Genomic DNA, 20,332 nt, shown 5'->3' with positions numbered 1-20,332 from the left:
CACCTGATATTAAGGACACAGAGATGAAACCCTGTCTTATTTATTTTGAATTCCTAGCACCTAGCACACTAACTGGCACAAAGCAGGCAGTTAATTAGCCTTTGTTACCAGAACTACATTGTTTTACTTATTGACTGATTGATAGTCTCATTAACTGCGGAGCTAAGGCTGAAAGTAGTGCTGTGTCTGACCAATCAAGGACCAACTGTGGCTCCTCAAAAGTGGCCCACCCTGGTGTTTCCCCATCTTTCTTCCTACCGCGAGAAAGCTGCTAGAGTCAGTAGGGAGAGCCTCTTTGCTCCTCCCTGGTCTGCCTCTTCCTGAGAACCTGGGGCAATGCCTTTATTGTAGATCCTGATACTCAAGCAGAACAAGAGAGTTCCATAGGACCTCACTTGCTGGCCTATTAAATAGTTAGTGGTTAAATAAACGTATAAATGAATGAATGAATAAATAAGCAGAGTTGTCCAGCTAAGGTCTTGCCTGGCATCCTATTTGAATATGACAATTACAAGGCTACCAAAATCCATTTTTCCTTAAATATACCTTTAAAAAAGACACAAAAATCTTTGTCCATTCCTTTCTCCATTACTCCCTCCTTTCCTTTTTTTTTTTTTTTTAAATAATGAAGAAATCTGGGTACATATGCAAAGCAACTGCTGATTTATTCATTTATTTATTGTATTTTTGCAGCAGAAACCTCATAGCAGAACATGCCAGGGCTCTGTCTGGGCATCTTGGGCACTGCTGTCTGAGGTCTGAAGCATCTCTCTCTGCGTGAAGGGTTAAGTTCCTGGTGGTCTGTGCTTCGCACTCTTTCTGTCCTGGGATTGCTACTGATTCACTTAGGGAGAAAGATGGAAACAAGCTGTGGCTGGAGGGGGCAAAAATTGAGGACATGCTGATTGGTCTGGGAGAGGAAGCTCCTGTCATCTGGCTCTCCTCCCCAACAATGGCAGTTCTGAAGGAGAAGCAGAAAAAGGCAAGGAAGTTTAATTGCTGAAACATATCCTGGGACATTTCAGAGCCCCCTGCAGGGAACTGAAATGTTGCATACTCTTTAAAGCTAAACATCACTAATGTAATTAGAAATTTTTTTTTTCTCCTGCCCATAACACATTTTGTGGATGAAGTTCAGCCAATGAGCACTTATATAGATTTGGGCACGCTAACGGTTAACTGTTTGAGGCAGAAATAACTGGGCATTGCAGAATCAGTTTGCTCTGCTTTTGATACGCACTGGGATGGGTTAAATATTTCAGGGTGAAACTAACATATGGAAGAAGTCTTTCATTCATTCATTCCCCTGCCTGAAGCAACTCCTGTGGGTTTCATATGATGTGAATCAGCCTCACTTGTAGATAACTCAACACATTTAGAAAAGGAGGCACAAAGGTAGCCCTGAAGTGGCTTGGACATCTGTTACTGGAGCACAGAAGGGTAACTTCTCAGTCAGTTAATATCTCATCCTCTCTTTTTCTTGGTTTCCTACTTAGCTGTGTTGCATTGTAAATGCTTAGTCTGGAAAGAGAGAAGCATTGTTTTGATTGTTCTTTTCTTTTCACAAATTCAGCAAATGGTCAAAACACAGAATCATGTCAGGCTACCAAAGGTACATTCCACACCTCCTCAGCATCCTAGGGAGCTGGAGAGAGAGGTGAAGTTCAAGTTCTCACTGAGAAATGTAGAGGAAGTTGAGTGTCAGGTCCAATTCCATGCTGCTGGGAACTGGTCTCACTGGTCTGTTGTGGCAGGTGAGTACCCAATGAGACTTTGAAATTGACTCAATAATGTCTCCCCTCTGTTTTCAGAGAAGTGGATATTTTGCTTATTTAGAATGGAGGGTTAGAAGTGTCAAGCTGATCTTCTTTGAAGGGAGTCAGAGTCATTGATTTTAAAGCCTTCTTCTCTTACTCAATGCCCACTTGAGAACTGAAAAGTATGAATGATGCCTTTCATATTTTTGTCCCTAGCTCTGTACACACATTTACCACTGAAAAATAAGACAGATCTGCTAAGAAGAGCTATAAGGGACAGAGGGGAAATTGTGATTGCATTTAATGGCACTTGACTAGAGAACCTCCAAATGCCCAAATCTTGTCCTGCCAATCACTCCTCAACCCTTGACATTCCCAAGGGAGCTGCATACTGAAAGACTGATAAATGGGAAACAAAGTGACACTTTCTTATTATCTTTCAGAGCTTGATAAGCCTGGGTTAGAGTACATGGTTCACTCTTAAGGCCTAAGAATTAGGACCCTCCTGCTCTCCTCCCCAACACACCACAGCTTCACCTCAAATTTTGTACTATCGCTACCCTGCCAGCCACATGGCACGAAACTAAAGCAATGATGCTTTGAGGTGGAGAAAGATGGCTAGGCCCTGAGGAATCCCTGGTTCCGCTGACAATTCCAATCCATGGAGCAAAAGCAGGGAGTGCAAGAGAGGACCGCCATGCACAGACACGGCCTTTTTACTGTACTCTGCCCACTAGTAAACACAGCCAACCAATATTTTATAGTTGACCAAACAGAATGGCAAATCATTCTCCCGTAAGAGACGTGGGGGAGCTAGAAAGAGAGACAACAGGACAGTAGGTAGAGAAACAGGAGCCTTCCTTTGCCAATAAAACATTCACCCTCTCCCCACAAAAATGTTCTATTTGAAACCCCCTACAGAGAAGCTTATGAAATAGAGGTGGCTCTTTAGTAAAACCTAAAATACATATTTAGTCTTAGAAAGCTGATGAAATAAGGAATAATTCTTTAATTATAGGAGAATTTTTCACTTCTCAAAAAATATAATTCTATAGAAAGAAAATTAGACATTTTGTGGCCCCACTTGTTCAAGCCAACACTTTTGTAACTCTGGATCCAACAGCATAGACTATAGAGCTAAATATAAGAATTAATTAAAATATTTTTGAGATTGTCCTGATTAAAAATTTAACTGAAAGTGTAACCTAAAGAAAAGGGTTCTGAAAGTACAAGTGTATTTATGGGAATGGTATTAACCCAAGGAAAATAATCCAGGAAAACCAGAGATGGGAGGAGTGGTTTGAGAAGCCTGTATAGGGGAACCACAGCACTGTAAAATCAGTACCCTTGGGCAAATTCCCATTGAGTGCCTGAAGGAATAACCCTATAGATGGTGGTCACACTCTACTGCTCCATCAGCTCAGGGCATCTATCTACACATGAGCCTGCCCAGCAGAACATGATAAAACTGCTGACCCAAACATACAAAGGAGGTTAATAGCATTGCTAGCAAAGGTGGCCACCCTAGAGTCTTTCAAGCCTGCTGAGTGAGGAATGTTTGCGCTGGGCAATTTGCAAGTTCAGAAAGCTGATGCACCCAAACTCGCTAACTTTTTATTACTACTCCAGTTACTTTCGATCATACAAGTACACTACAGAACATACTTTGCAGTAAGAAACACCAAAACTCTGACAAAGAGGGCCTTAAGCCATGAAGTAGAAAAGTTAGATGTTATAAATCACCACTCTATCAAGAAGAAACTGATCCCTCACATTGGACTCTACATCTAAAGGTACAGTCTTGGTTGCATAGGGAAAATTTTAACTAAAATGTTACAGATCAGCTTTCTGAATGGTTCTCTGCATCTTGCTTGCACTCTGCATTATCTATGTGAACTCTTTCAGATTTTTGTCCAGCCCCTATACTTGTGATAACTTAGAACATTCTGTGCCATGTGACAGGAGTCTTCTTTCTAAGACTTTGTCATTGACTTGTCCCACGTCATCGAGGAAAGCCTATTTGTAGGCAGTGTGTATATGTGTGTCTTTAATCAAGAACACTCTTTTCAACAGGAAATTAAAATCTAGGTAATGAGCTCACAAAATCTATACATACTTAACATATATCTCAATATAAGAATGTTTCTGATATCTTTCTGGAGCACTTCATTTGACCCTGTCACATAAATCACCTCTGAATTTGGTAGGAACATAACTATTTTTCAGTCTTTGCAGTATCAGTACAAGAAGCACGTCTAGGTCAAATTCACGACTATCATAAATCTCCTCTCACATCAGTGGGAGAACTTGCTCTAGCATTTTGGACTGGAGGAATCTGGGTCTCCAGCAGGTTATCAGGCTTTCATTCTCCTCTTGTATATCTCCTGCTCAATGAGTGAAAGGAACAGTGACTTCAGGAGACCCTCCCCAGAAGAGATGTGGCTATTCCCTAGTGAGATTACCAACGTATTTGGCTAAAGCAGTTTGAAAACCACTCTTGTAAATCTGAGATTTATGATCGTTTGGTTTGTTTTTAAGAATTCAGAGGGTACTGTGCAAATAAGAGAGGCAGAGGGGAGGAAAGAACTATTTATGTACTCCATTAATTCATTCAACCAATATTTCTTAAGTACCCTGATGTTCACAGGACTACTTACATCAGCAAGTAATAAAGTGAGAGAGGCTGGATTGCAAAGTGGAGCACATGATCTGAAATGTACAACTCACCACTTTTTCCCATCATTTGGAAAATTACTGTGCTCTGCTGCCAAAGCATAACCACATTCCTGGACAGGGAGGAATGCTGAAGCTTCCAAAGTTGAAGTGTTGGAGTGGCCTGTTTCTGGGGACAGCTTTTTGCCTTGTTCATAGGTAGCATGGTTGAACCAGTAGGAAGAATCTGAAATGTAGACTAGAAACAGAGCACAAAGGAAATCTGGCAATTTCAGAAGCCAGGTGACATGGGGAAAAACCTTGAGAAATCACTGAGCTCTATGCCTCATGGCAAATCTACATTTATTATAGGTGAGAAAAACTTTATTATCGACTTTTCCTTAAACAATTCAGGTAGGATGTATTGTGTTCTTTAAAATTCAGTTTCAGAAATAAATGCAACTATTAAATTTACTATTAACTGCTTTCCCCTTCTTTCCTTTACTTAGAATCCTTTGAAGAAAAACCATTTTAAGAAACCAAGTCGTTTATAAAATGAGATTCTCAGATTCTCATTAAAAGATGCTAAAAATGACTGAACTCTGGCTTTACTAAGGGAACATTATTATATTTTCATTGTGTTTCCTGCCTTGGAGATTAAAACAGTTTCTCTAATCCTGTAGCATCCTCTTCCTTACAGATTTATAAACTGGACCTGCTTCAACTTTCTTGTCTTTGAAGCCTATTTCTTTTGAAATAAAAACTAATAACTTTCCATTTCAAATAAAACAAAGCGGGCCATGAAAACTGCCATCACTTGGATTTGGATTGGAGGCCTCTAGTCAGCTAGTACAGCCTTACACTTCAGAGAAAAGCAAAAGACCTTTAAAAAGATTCAAGAGTATGCATGTGGGGAGGGGTGGGAGAAGGAAGCAATGATGAAATTCTCCAAAATTATAAATGCCATTAAGCTTTACTATAAAATCCCTCAAATTAATGTGTTCCTAATTTTAGCATTAAATGAGGCTGGTGTATTGAGTAGAACTATTTGCATAATGATGACAAAAATCAAAGTTTCGGGGAAGTAAAATTGACTCATCTGAAACTTAAATTTTAATTCCTGAACAGCTTCTGACTAATGAGCCTGAACAAGTCAGAATTGTCTTGGCCCTCTTCTTCAATAGTGGAAAAGGGATTACGTAAAGACTGGGGGAAATTTACAATATACACCTATGGTTTCTCAAACTTTTCCTTCCAGTTAGCCACCCTGGGTGCGGAGGATGCATATATCCTCCCAGTAGCTCTGAGAGTTTAGCCTGAAGTTGCAGGCTGCAAGCACAAAGTTTTTTGAAGTTTCCCATTTTGTCTTTAACATTTATATGTATTTTGAACTATATACCATAAAACATCATCTCTCTTTAAAAATGTAAATGCTCTAAATTACTGGCTAATTAAAATCATATTATCCCCATATGAGTTAGGCTATAGGCTAAGCTGTTGTAGTAAAAAGATCCCAAATATAGTTGCTCAGCAAGATGTTTTATTTTTCACTAATGGTCTGGAGATAGCAGACTGTGAAGGACATCTTGGCAATACTGCTCCACGAGGAGATTCAGGGACCCAGCTTCTTTCCATCTTGTTGCTTCCTACCCCTAAGGCATTATCCTTGTCTGCTCAGTCAAAGCTTACTCAGCTCCAAATCTATGTTTCAGTCACGGAAAGAGGAAAGAAAAGTGGAGATGAATTCTCCATGCACATTTCATTGGTGAGACCTAGTCACATGGCTGCAGTAGCTGCAGAGGATGGAAAATATAATTTGCAACTGGATAGCCATGTGGCTGGCAAAAATTAAAGTAAAAGTGATGCTACAGAAATATATACCACATCCATCTTATGGATTTATGTATCCCTTACAAACTACTATATTCCTCTAGGGATACCCCAGGGAAGCACAGTATAAGGCATGGGTCTGCAATTTTTTCCAATAAAGAGCCAGGTAGTAAATATTTTAGGTTTTCTGGGTCATATGCTCTCTGTTGCAACTCTTCAACTCTGTTGTTGTAGTGCAAAAGCAGCCATAGACTATATGACTACATGTAAACGAAAGTGCATGGCTGTTGTTTTAGTTATCTATTACAGCATGACAAATTACTATAAATTTAGAAGTTTAAGTCAACACTTATTTATTATCTCACAGTTACTCTGGGTCGGGAGTCTGGGTCCTTCATGTAGGCTCTCATAAGGCTGCAATCATAGTCAGTTGGACTATGTTTTCATCTGGAGGCTTGACCCAGAAAGAATCCACTTCTAAACTCACCCAAGTTGTTTGCAGATCTACTTCCTTGTGGCTGTAGGGCTGAGGGCCTAGGGCCTCAGCTTCTTGCTGGCTATGGTTGTCCTCAGCTCCTAGAGGTCACCTGCAGTTCCTTGTCATGTGGTTCTGTCCACAGCTCCTCTTACGACATAGCAGCTTGCTTCTTCAAAGCCAAGCAGGGAAAAAGTCTCTAGAGTGAGTTTGGTAGCACAACAGAATTTTACATAATGTAACAATCACAGGAGTGACATCTCATTACCTTTGCCATATTCAATTGGTTAGAAGCAAGTAACAGGTGCTGCCCACACTCAAGGGGAGAGGATTATACCTAGGTCTGAATACAAAAAGGCAGGGATGATTGGGAGTCTGTCCACCATAGCTGTGTTCCAATGAAACTTTATAAAAACAAGTGGTGGGCTGAATTAGGCCCACAGGCCATAGTTTGCTGACCCCTGGCATAATGAATAAGGTATAGAAGAGATTGTTTAAGGTGAGAAGAGATAGAAAGTCATTGAATAGAGTTACAGAAAAAGTTAGATTTCTCAGACCCAGAAGAACTATGTAGAAAGATAGTTATAGAAAAAAAAATTCTGATTCTAGTCCCTTCCATAATACACCTATTACCTTATTTTGTTAATAAAACATTGAGTGGGATAGATTGGCATTATGCTGGAATCTGGCGATCATAAGATAAGAGTTGTTATTGGAACTCCAAGTAAATTCAAAGTGAAGGGGCTTCACAGCAAGCTTTCTGCAATTTTGACTTTAATTCAAACCTTATGTTGGACAATTTCAACAGAAAGCCTGGTCATTTTCTCAGTGATTATGAAAATGACAGCTAACACTTATTATGTGATTATAGTAAATCAGGAATTATGGTAAATGTTTAACATGAATCATTTCATTTTATCTTCATAACATTCCCATGTTATTTAGATTATTATTATTCCCATTACAAAGATGGAGAAACTGAGCTTTAGCAAATTAACACAAAAAGTACAACTATGATATGACTCTTAGTCTGTCCTGAGGGCCCAGACACTTAAATTTTATTTGAAGTGAAATGGGAATGGTTTGAAGGGTTTTAAGCAAGGAGATGGGGTAATTAATATGATGAATGTTTTACAACTATGAGCTCTGTGTGAAGACTGGACTGAAGGGAGGCTAGAGTGGAAGCAGGTAGTCCAGGGCAAAGATGATGGCAGCTTAGAAAAGGTAGTGTCCTGAAGACATATTTGCAAGATATTTTGGTGGTAGAAGTGACAGGACTGCCTCTTAACTGTAACGCACTCTACTGCCCCCTTGTTCACTACACTCCAGCCACACTGATCTCTGGTTCCTGAATCGCACTAAGCCTTTTCCAATCTCTGGCTTGCAGCATGGGCCATTCTCTCCGTCTAGAACGCTTTTTGCTCTATTCTGCTATTGCTTCATTCTAACTCATCCTACAGGACTCAGCTCACATCTCACTTCCTCAGAGAATCTTTCCTTGATGCCCCATTCTAAGTTTGGTCCCATCTTTTATTTTCTCTTAATAGAATCCAATTATTTTTCATCCCATACTTGTTCACAATTTATTACAACTTGAGATTTTTTTTAATTGATTGTCTAACATGTTACACTCCAAGAAGCCAGAAACTATATTTATTTTGCTCATCACTGTTAACATGGTGCCTAGTGTACACAGTTCCTGGCACCAGAGACACTCACTGAATATTTGTTGAGGAAACAAATGGCCGATTTCAATGCCCTTTCACTTAAATACTGTACTACTGCCTCTCACATTTGCTGATTTTAGAAGAGATTTTCCTCTTCAATCCCTCTGGCTTTATCAACATGACATATTCCAAGTAATTAGTGATGCTCCAGTCTCCAACCCACTCTCACCCTACACTTGTCCCAAAACCCCATCCCAGGTTAAAGAGAATGCTGAGAATGAAATCTACAGTAGGAGGAAGGGGCTGACAAAGTTGGCTTAAGGTGGGTGAATTCCCATTTATAGTTGGTGAGAGTATAAAGTGATGTGAATCTTTGGGGAAACAATATGCAAAAATGGCCTTAAAATAAATGTAAATAAATAAAAACATACACAAAGAGGGGGGTGTGTGTGTGTGTGTGTGTGTTTGTATTTATATAAGATGTCTGAAAAGATATAAACCAAATGTTTCTAAGTAGTTAGGTAGGTACTTCTGGGGAATGAGATGGCAAAACAGAAGAATCTTTTTTTTTTTTTTTTTACAAGGGGCAATTATTTTTATAATAAAATCCCATTAAAATAGAAATAGAAAATAAATCTTCATACTTCTGACATAATAATCTCACCTCTAGGAATCTATACTAATAAAATAACAAGAGATGTAGTCTAGGGTTTATATATGATATTCACCAGTGAGTTCTTTAGTATGTTAAAAAACTGGAAATAATCAAAATGTCTAACAATAGATTGGATAACTAAATAAAGTGTAATTCATTCAAATGATGACTATTTAATACACATTAAAATTGTTTTAGACAATAAGGACATGAAAAATGCTCATGTTATAACATTACATAAGCAAAGTATGAAACTGTAGTTATGGCATTACTCTAATTTGTTAGGAAAGAAAGAAAAAACGAGAGAAAAGAGAAAGATATATGAATAGAAAAAAAAAAAACTTCAATAAAATCTACCAAAATGTCATTAATGGCCATTTCTGGATGACGAGATTCTATAATTTTAGGTTACTTCTTTATGATTTTTTGGTATTTCCTAATTAAAAATAATATATTTTCCAATCAGAGAATTGCAGATATTATTTGTAGTAGGTATAAAAATAGTACATTGGTTCCTTTCTCACAAGTAATTTTATTTGTATTCAGCCCTCTTGTCAAGCACTCATACAAGACATATTTATTTGCTAAGACAGTAGGTTCCAGTCCCCACTTACCCCTCCACTCATCTTATTTCTATGAAAAAGTAACATGTATTTAATACTCTCTGGGAATGATATTTTCTTTGACTTGTGTATTGTAACAATGATGGTACCTTAAGGAATAAAAGTATCTGCAATTAAATATATTTCAGGAATAATTATGTTCTTGGTTGCAATCAGACCTTCTACTTGTCCTTCCTTCAATATCTTTGGTCAGACTTTCTTGAAATAGACTAGTACAGAGAAAACCACCACATTTTTGTATAGGTTTAGACATATTCTTAGAGAGTATAAAACCAGCTCTTTTAGGGAACACTAATAGAAAATTTCATTTTGAACTGTCACATTTAATTTAGATACCTACACTGGGAGTTAAGTTGGCGATTAAACCAAAGAAAACTTCTACCTATCTATATGGTCACTGTTAGGAAGGCCTAACAAGTTCAACTTGAGATGATGTATGCTTATTTGTACATAAGAGGAAGTGTGAAAGAGTATTTACCAAAATGTTTATAGTAGTCAGGTAGTTCCCTCTGGGGCAGAGCATAAAAACATAAGACAAATCCTATAAGCCACATATGGAAACAAATCCAATTATATTATAAACATGTCTTCCAGATATCCTATCAATAGAAGTTTGAGTTTAAAAACTTGTCAAAGCAATCAACTATGATCAGCAACTATAATATTTACTTTCTGAAATAATCCAAACTGCCAGTCCTTCTAAGCCACAACATACAAGCACACATATAAATGAGTAAGGGCATAAATTCCATACATTGAACATTTATTTGGGAGACATTTAACAATTGTATTACTCAGATACCCCATATAAGGAATGTGATTTAATTTCAATGGTTCTGTTTGTTTAACTGTAGGACATTTCTGAAATCAAATTCCTTCATGTGAAGAAAGTTATGTTTGAATTAATGCATCTCTCTCTCTGTTTCTCATTTTCTCCCCCACTTCCCCTCTCCCTTTCTCCTCCTCTCTCCCTTTCTCCCTCTCTCCTTCCCTCTCTGGAAACAATATAGGACAGATATTTCATTCATAAAAAATGCAATTGATATGATTTTTTCTTACAAGCAATCATACTCACATTTATGTACATTCATAGCATAAAATACTGTGCACTTCAATTCAACTAATTTGAAGACATAAAAATTTTATTGACTGTAATTAACATATTTACAGAAAGAGAATGTAAAAAGTATCTGTTTTGAAATTTAAGAACAACCATTTAGCACTCATTACAATTATTTTTATTCATGATCTGAATCTGTCTCTTACACTATGAAGCAGATCATTATTAATTTGCAGTACAAAGAAAAGCACACAAAAACCTGAATTGTTATTAAATCGTTAAACTCAGAGGAAATGTTAAAGCACACAGAGAAGTTCACACTGAAATTAACTGATATACTACTACTAGCTCTATTTTAAATTTCTTTCTTATATTATTTCTCAAGCAAAATATACTCATTATATTCAAGGAAAAATACCATAATGTATTTGATTGCATGTGGCTGCTTTCCTATGTTTATTAATGTAATTACTGAAGTTCTGTATTCTAAGGTATACATTATACCTTGTATCCATGGATCCTCCTTGATACATAAAGGTGTCAAGTATGTAAAAAATAAACAGGTCAGGAAATAAAACAAAAATAGGACAGTAAGAACAATATGGTATTTACTTTTTTCCTTTAATGCAAAAGTAACAATTGCTTTCTGTTGGCTCATACAACTAGAGAATATATTTTAGAACCTCAGTACTCAGAACAATGATCTCCCTTGGCTGTTATTTGTCTAAGAAGCAATAAGCCATATAATTTACAAGAAGAAAGCTACCGAATCCTTCAGAAAATACAAGCTGGCAGTCTATCTTCAATGCAAAATAGCGAGGTGGCAGGAGTGTGATGGAGAAACCAGTCTTTGAGAACATCATGTAAGGGAATCCAGCTGTGCTTGTATGGTCTCTAGCTATTTACAAAGGCAAAAAAAAAAAAAAAAAGAAAGTTAGTAAAGGGAGAGAAATTCATCTGAATTGTTGTTTAGAAACATGCAAACAGAAGGAAAAGAATGGCATTGGCAACTATGCTTATTAAATCCATTCACACAGCAATAAAAATACCACTTAGAAAATTTTTCTTTTTATGTGAAGATATTAGAATTCATGCTTGCTATTTAAGTTTTCAAATTTGTAAAGGAGGATTTCTAAATAGTACTGTTTTAAATACACTCAGCTGTTTCATTTAAATGATCACTACATAAGATTTGGGAAGTAGGGGGCAGTGCATTTTCCTGGATTACAAAATCAGTATTTGGAAAGAAACACGAAATATGTTCAAAAAGAAATCTTTAAGGGCCTGACATCTTCCTTCTCCCTTGGGCCCAGAAATTAAAATGTCTAACATGACCTATATCTGAAGGGCCAGTGTGGCTAAGTACCACAAAGTTCATTACTTAATGCTTTACATTAAAACAACAATCATATTGCTTTAATTAAAACTATTTCTATTTTCTTTCTGATTTGGTTTGTCAGATTCTCTTCATCTTGGCAATGCTTCCTACTGTGAAATATAAGGTGTTTACAAGGGGAGTTTAAAGAATCTAGCTCCATAATAGGGCATTCAAAAGTAAGAATTCATAAAATGAAGAGAACATTACAAAAAAACCCACATACATATTAGAAATTATTTAAAAAATATAGACCTTGTTATAGAAATCAAACAACTCTTCGTGACTGAATTCCACAAGAACTTTCTCCAGGCTCTGTAAGGAAGAAAAAGAAAGAAAAAAAATTTAGTTGTATACAATTTACATTTCATTTTTCTCTCTCCAGCCAGCCCAAGAATGTGCCATATTATTCTCCATGTGGTTTTAAAAAAATACTTACTTGCTCTACTCAAACCCATTGTTCCTACAACTCACAAATGCACTTAATAACATTCTACTTTAGCAAAAGGTTTCAACTCTATAGGGACATCTGTTCTTTAAGTTTACTCCACAAAAGTTAATAAAATATATGCCAGCAAGAGAACAATTTCATTAACTATTTTTTTCAAGACAGAGATAATATATGAGATTATATTTCATCTTTCTCAGCAGTCCATTTGAAATCTAGTAAATACCATTACACAAAGACACTGAAGGCAGCATATCTGATTGAACTCATCCAGCCATTAATGCCTCATGTCAGCACAGCTGCTGCCTCCAAGCATTAATTTAACAGTTATGATCTTAACATGCTGAGATTGTTACCTTTTTTAATGTACAGACGCAGCAAAAGTTAACGATTAACACAACAGCTTCAAAGCTGTTCCTTCCTTTCACCTCACATATGATAGAGAAATCTTTATTTCTTTATAATGGATGCTAAAAATGCTAAGTAACATTTTGTATGCATGCATGATGGTTTAGTAAACATTTAAGCAACATTAACCCAACCCACTCCAACCTGCTTTTGGTTGATTTTGTAAACTGAGGAAACAAACTAGTTTCTGAAGATTGTTCAAATATGTTTATTTTATTGAAGGTATCTTTGGGAAGTGAAAGTTAATGAGGAGAGGATGCCAAGAATGTGCTACCTGGTCTGACCACGCTGTCATGCTCACATGACATAAAACAAGCACCACGAACTGAAGAAGTGGAAAATCGTTGCAGATAAGACATTGATTCATGTACTTAATTGCTTGTGGTTATTTCCAACATTCTATTAATTATAGTTCTCAGTTTCTATGTTTACTTTTTTTCTTTGTTTTATCTGTTTTAATGATTTCCATTTCTATTTACAAAGCCAACATTTTCAACACAAGTTATCTCCAGCTAATCCAGGAGAGTCAACGGGGCTATGTTCAGAAATGGCACCTCTCTTTTCAAGAAGCCTAAACATAAAGGATCAAATTCCACACTTCTTCATTTCTCTTATACAGTCACCTAAGTATTTGAGCTTTAAAAGGAATGAAGAAGCATATCTACTTTAAAGCCTCAACCTTTAGGAATTATATAAAACTATAAATTTTTCAAATTTATTAGAAAAATTAGTTGGCTAATTGGCACATATCATTAAACCACCAAAGGCTGAATCAGCATTGTCTGGCAGTGCTATATTTCCTCCCAGCAGTTAAAGGGAGATGATAGGCCTAGGTTTACCCTAGGGAAAAGCAAGGCAAGTTCATTACTTTTCCCCCTCCAAGCCAAAGTTAGGAGGGATTGAAGACTCAATCAGTATGTGAACAACTGATTTGCTGTACCCCTAGAGGGTGCAGCCAAGCTTTGCTTTGCTTTGTTTCAAGGCAGTGTTTCCCAAAATGTTACACTGAGGAAAGAGAAGGAAGGTAACTTGGAAAACATACTTCTTACAACAACAACAGCTAAAATGTGTGTTTGTGCATGAGTGTATATACAAATATAGATATGTGTGTGTATATATCTTTTATATACACATATATAAATTTCGTGTCTCGCTTTATTGAAATACTTAGCCCCAAGAAGGAAAAATGCTGATACCTGAGATAAAACATGCACCTATACCTGTGTGTGGCATAATCACTGGTAGCTATTATCATTATCATTTCCCATTCAACCCACAGGGACTTAGAGAAGACCATGAGAATATGGGAGTGGTTTCAAGTGTTTCATGTCTACGTGTTGAGAGATTATCCTTAGAATTTGAGAATCTATGTTTATCCAAGGGGTAGCCAAGGGCAGTTGTTTTTTAGGAGGGTAAGGATGGAGCTTAGATGTGTAGGATGAAAAGGAAAGGGGGGCTTGGCAAGGGGCCAACTCCCGACATTGTCATGTTTTGACATGGAACCCCACAGAGTCTAAGAATTTTAAATTCAAATCTGGCCTTACAGGACACTATGAAGGTATCTTATCAAGAAAGAAGTATAGATCACATTTTATTTAACAGTTTGGTGACTTTATTTATGACTTTAAATTTAGACATATGGTCCACGGCCTCCATTTTTACTCTTGCTTCAGGTTCCACAAATATTAGGAGTGGGACTGATCAAAATCTTTACTGGGACCATAGCATTTTTAGGAGGAAAACACACTCTTAGCTTTCTTTGAGATACACCTGGGAAGTTATATTCAGATTTGCTTATCAAACCAGAATCAATTCTCTATCTTCACTGTCTACTCTTCAGAAAATGTATGTGCGGTTCTAGCCATTAAGGAAGCATGTTTTCAAACAACTTCTCTTCAGTTTAATGTCTGGACACAAATCAATGGCAGTCCAGACCCAATAAGGATGTACAAACAGCATTAAGTTTAATGAGAGTTCAATTATTAGTATTTCAAGGGTGCTTCTGTTTGGATTGTCTAGCTCTACATACATCTTCCTTCACTTTATATACTCCTGGCCTTTGACTCAACTCATGGTTCATTAGTATCTTTGTTAAAGGAAGAAGAGGAAAAAATAAATTGAAATTCATACCTGCTATCTGAGCTATCAGTAGCAACTCTAACAGGCTTTCTGAAGGAAGACGTAGAAAATCCTGGCTAAAGTAGTTTCATAGGCTGAATTTGACAATGGATTTAATTTATCTTAATTAAGTGATTAACTTAATTAAGTGATAGCTTCCTGTCTATCACTGTCAATAGATAATGAGCCTTGACTATTTGGTCCTAATTTTTTTTCCAAAAGAGTCAGAAAGATAGCCTGGATAATAAAATGTAGACTATTATGTCATACTAAATAAGAAGGGAAATAGCTGCATAAAACTACAGTCCTGAGTCATCAAAATGCATCATCATCTTGTCAATTATATACCAAAACTATTTTAAACTTGAACTACATAACTCTAATCACTTGGCGAAATCAAATAAGTATATATTTCTAATACATATGCGTATATATTTTTCATATATACGCATATGTGTGTGTATATGAGATATATATATGCGCACACACACACACCTTTAGCTAGTACTGTACTTCACTTTTTACATAGTCTAGTGCTTAGGAAAAAAGTATATGAGAACATACATAACTATTCTTCTAGTAATCAGGTACAAAGGATATTTTCATATAAGGCAAATTGTATTTTAAGTTAAAAGATTTTAAAGAAATTGATAATTCTAACAGAGAGTTTATATTGTCTTCTAAAGAAATATAATGATTAGATAAATAATACAAATTATTTCTGGGAGAGCTTTTTGTTGCTTGTCTGTTTAAGAGGAGTATCAATGGATACTACTATTATTCAGGATAACTCATGGGAAACATTTACTAGGTTTGGTAAAAAAATAAGTAATTTAATGATAGCTAACTAGGCCAAGATATTGTTATACATACCCGTCCACAGAAACGAAGAATTTTTTAGACATAAAAATGAAGTCAGTAAGTAAGACAGTTTTTCTTTTCTTTTGATTTGTTGTTGTTATTGTTTTGTTGGGGGTAGAGAGGGGGATTGATTTGTACTGAGTCATCCACACTATTGCATGGTCCCTCTTGGGAGAAAAGTACCTATATGTATTATGTTTTGGAGGCTACTGTGAATGATACCTGCTCACATGAGAATAAAGCAGGAAAACATTGTTCTTAGTCTTTTATTCTTGGTTTTACACAATCTTCCCTAATCTCACTTTTTAGTTTTATTTCCCACAAGACTCCTCCAAAATCTCTGCTCCAACCAAACTGGTGTATTCACTGTTTCCCAAATATTCCACTTTCCTGCCTGTTTTTGCTTATGTGGTCTCCTATTTCTGAGGTAGATTGTAGTTCTCAATGGGTAAAGTAAAACAAAAAAGCTAAAAGAAAATATAAGGGAATATTTCCATAACCTTGGGGTATATAAAGATTCCTTTAAAAAGACATGAAAATATACTAACTATATAATCTTTATATAGGTTAACAACTAACAAATACGTTGTTAGTAAATATACTAACTATAAAGAAAATGATTGATAAATTAGAATACATTAAAATTCAGAACTTCCATTCATCAAAACACAGCATCAAAAGAGTGGAAAGAGGGGCCGGTCCTGTGGCACAAGCGGTTAAGTGCGCGTGCTCCGCTTCAGCGGCCCGGGTTCGCTGGTTCAGATCCCAGGCGCACACCGATGCACCGCTTGTTAAGCCATGCTGTGGCTGCATCCCATATAAAGTAGAGGAAGATGGGCACGGATGTTAGCCCAGGGCCAATCTTCCTCAGCAAAAAAAGAGGAGGATTGGCACCAGATGTTAGCTCAGGGCTGGTCTTCCTCACACACACAAAAAAAAGAGTGGAAAGATTGGCCACAGAGACTCATATCCAGAACACACAAAAATTCCTATGTGTCAATAAAAAAAGAGATAAAATTCAGTTTAAAAATGGACAAGAACATATATCAAATCATTATGTTGTACACTTAAAACTAACACAATATTATGTCAATTACATCTCAATAAAAAAATGCCACGTGGGTGGTAGTGTTTGGCTGGGGAGAGCAGGAGGAAACTATCAGGAGATTCTTATGATGTCAGATTAGACTGTTAAAAGGGACTCTAGCTAATGTGAATGATCTGAAAGCCTGGCTGGTGGTAGAATGCAAGCAGGGGTGTGAGGGGAAGGGGAGGAGCTAACAATTAGGGACAGCCCTTCTCTTGGTAGGCTTCCCGGCAGTTTCCCCAGCTCAGAGGGGTGGGTCCAGGTTGCCCAAGATAACCATGGATTGACAGGCTTGCTCTGATTCAAAAAAAAAAAAAAAAGACGACAAGACACTTAAACAGGCACTTCACAGAAAAGGTTGTCCAAACAGCCAAAAACAAATGAAAATATATTAGTAACCATACTGCTGGAAGGGGTGAAAATTTGTATAACTACTCTGGAAACTTGTTTGGTATTATTTACTAAAGCTGAAGATATGCACACCCTATGACTCAGGTATTCATTCCTAAGCATTAATATTTTGCTCAATGGTACACAGTTGAACATTTGCACCATGAGACAGGTACAAGAATATTGATAGCACCATTATTCAAAAGAACCAAAAAACAGAAGTAACCAAAATGTCTTGCAACAGAAGAATATATAAATAAATTGTAGTATAGTAATACAACGGAATGTTATACAGATATGAAAATAAACTACAGCTAAATATAACATCATGCATTACTCTCACAAACATAATGTTGAACATCAGAGGCAGGCACAGGAGAATATATACTGATTGATTTCGTTTATATGAGGATTTAAAATAACAACAACAAAAAAGATTTTAGAGACAAATGCTTAGATGGTAAAACTATAAAGTAAAGTAACAAAGATATTACCAGAAGTATTAGAGTAGTGATCACCTCTGGGTGACTGGAGAGAGGAGGTAGTAATTGGGGGGAGGCATAAAAGAGGCTTCTGAGGTAATGGCAATAATTTATTTCTTGATCTTGGTGGTGGGTAAAAGGATATTCTTTTTTAGACAAATCACTGTGCTCTTTTTCTGTATGTGTGCTCTATTTTCCCCAATAAAAAAGAATGGCATTGTTATCTGTTAAATTCATTCATCCATTTTTCCTCAATAAATATTTATTAAATGCCTATGAGGCCTGTTCTAGGCACTACATATACAGCAATGAGCAACAGAGACAAAAATCTCCCACATTCTAGTTGAAGACAGCAATAAACAAGATATGTCGTCATCATCATCATCATCATCATAATTCACATACATACATGTAGAAATGTTTGTTGGTGATAAATGCTAGGAAGGAAAATAAAGCAGGGTTAGGGAATGTATGTTTAGGGGGGTAGGTGGAGATTCAAGGTTAGGTGGTCAGGGAAAGTCTCACTGAGTTGGTGACATTTGACTTAAGATTTTAAAGAAGTGAGGGAATAAAAAGCCAATCCTCAGAATGGGAGAAAATATTTGTGAATCATTGTCTAATAAGAGTATAATACCCAGAATATATAAAAAACTCATATAATTCAACAACAAAAAGACAAATCCAATTAAAAAACAGGCAAATGACTGGAACAGACATTTCTCCATAGAAGATATACAAATGGCAAGTAAGCACGTGAAAAGATGCTCAACATCATTAGTCATTAGGGAAATGCAAATCAAAACCATAATGAGATACCACTTCACACCTAATAGGAAGGGTATACTTTTTTAAAATGGGGGAAAAAAGTGTTAGTGAGGATGTGGAGAAACTGGAATCCTCATACATCGCTAGTGGGAATGTAAAATGGTGCAGCAGCTGCGGGCAACCTTGGCAGTTTCTGAGAAAGGTAATCATAGAATTACCGTTATGACCCAGCAATTCCACTCCTGAGTACATACCCAAAAGAACTGAGGACAGGGACTCAAACAGATGCTTGTACACCAATGTTTATAGCACCTTTTCAATAGCTGTTTACGGCAATATGTTGACATTACAGCAGTTAAGATTTTGATAAAAAGATGGTAGAGGAAGCAAGACCATAAGAAATATAAAGACGTTACTCAGAGTAGTGCATTTTGTCTCCTCCATCAACCATCAGTTTAGGCCCTGTTATGGGCTGAATTGCATCTCCTCAAAATTCATATATTGGAAATCTAACCCATAGTATCTCAAAATGTAACTGTATTTGGAGAAAGGGTCTTTAAAGAGGTAACTAAGGTAAAATTAGGTCATGTGGGTGGGCCCCCATCCAATATGATTGATGTCATTATGGGAAGAGATTAGGACATTACAAAGGAGACCAGATGAAGACACTGGAGGAAGACAGCCGTCTACGACCCAAGGAGGAAGGCCTTAGAAGAAACCACTCCTGTTGACACCTTGATCTCAAACTTCTAGCCTCCAGAACTGTGAAGAAATAAATTTCTGTTATTTAAGCCATCCCGTCTATGGTACTTTGTTATAGTAGACCTAGTAAAATAATATAGGCCCTATCATCTTTTCTGGGACAAATAGAAGAGAAGATCTTTAAGAGCAATGGAAAGTCATTAGAAGGTTTTAAGTATAAAAATGAAAAAATTATATTTACATATTAACAACTCACTTTGGCTTTTATTTGTAAATGGATTCCAGTTGGCCAAACTGGATGTGGAGAAACCAGTTAGGAGACTATTGCATTAGTCCAGGCAAAAGATAGTGACTTGATCTAATGCGATGGCAACAGTGACAGAAAAAAGTGAAAAAACTTGAGACATGGTTTAGAGGTAGAAGAGATAGCACTTAGTGACAGATTTGAGTTGCAGGGGAAGGTGAAGGAATAGATGAAGTCAAGAATGACTCTCAGGTTTCTGGTATGAAAAACTGGATGGATGCAACTGAGATAGGAAACTCTAGAGGAGTAGATTTGAAGAAAAGGAGAATCAAAAGTGCAGTTTCAGGGGCCGGCCCGGTGGTGCAAGCGGTTAAGTGCTCGCGCTCAGCTGTGGTGGCCTGGGGTTCGCCAGTTCGGATCCTGGGTGCACCCCAATGCACCACTTGGCAAGCCATGCTGTGGCGGGGTCCCATATAAAGTGGAGGAAGATGGGCATGGATGTTAGCCCAGGGCCAGTCTTCCTCAGCAAAAAGAGGAGGATTGGCAGATGTTAGCTCAGGGCCCATCCTCCTCACAAAAAAAAAAAAAAAGTGCAGTTTCAGACACAATTAGCTTGATTTGTTTGTGAGATTTCCCTGAAAATATATGAAATAAGTCTGGTAAGCCAGAAAAGAGTTTTAGGTAAGAGATATACATTTGGGAGTTACTGATACATTGATATTTAAAACTGCAT

At 36.9% G+C, this 20,332-nt stretch overlaps 1 protein-coding gene across 2 annotated transcripts in view; it reads right to left on the bottom strand.

The window, feature by feature from the left end:
- Positions 1-10,780: 10,780 nt before the first annotated feature.
- COMMD10 (COMM domain containing 10) overlaps positions 10,781-20,332 on the bottom strand; it is a 164,527-nt gene continuing 154,975 nt past the window's right edge. For both annotated transcript variants that reach the window (XM_058538908.1, XM_058538925.1), the window contains 2 exons: positions 12,350-12,409; positions 10,781-11,617 (listed from right to left, as the gene is read on the bottom strand). In XM_058538908.1, the coding sequence (XP_058394891.1) occupies positions 11,579-11,617; positions 12,350-12,409 (99 nt within the window). In that variant the 3' untranslated portion in view covers positions 10,781-11,578. The remainder of the gene's footprint in view (positions 11,618-12,349; positions 12,410-20,332) is intronic.

Source organism: Diceros bicornis, chromosome 1, assembly GCF_020826845.1.
Source record: "Diceros bicornis minor isolate mBicDic1 chromosome 1, mDicBic1.mat.cur, whole genome shotgun sequence".
Taxonomy (NCBI): Eukaryota; Metazoa; Chordata; class Mammalia; order Perissodactyla; family Rhinocerotidae; genus Diceros; species Diceros bicornis.
The sequence above is the reverse complement of the archived record's forward strand: the minus strand, read 5'-3'. Positions and strand labels throughout refer to the sequence as shown.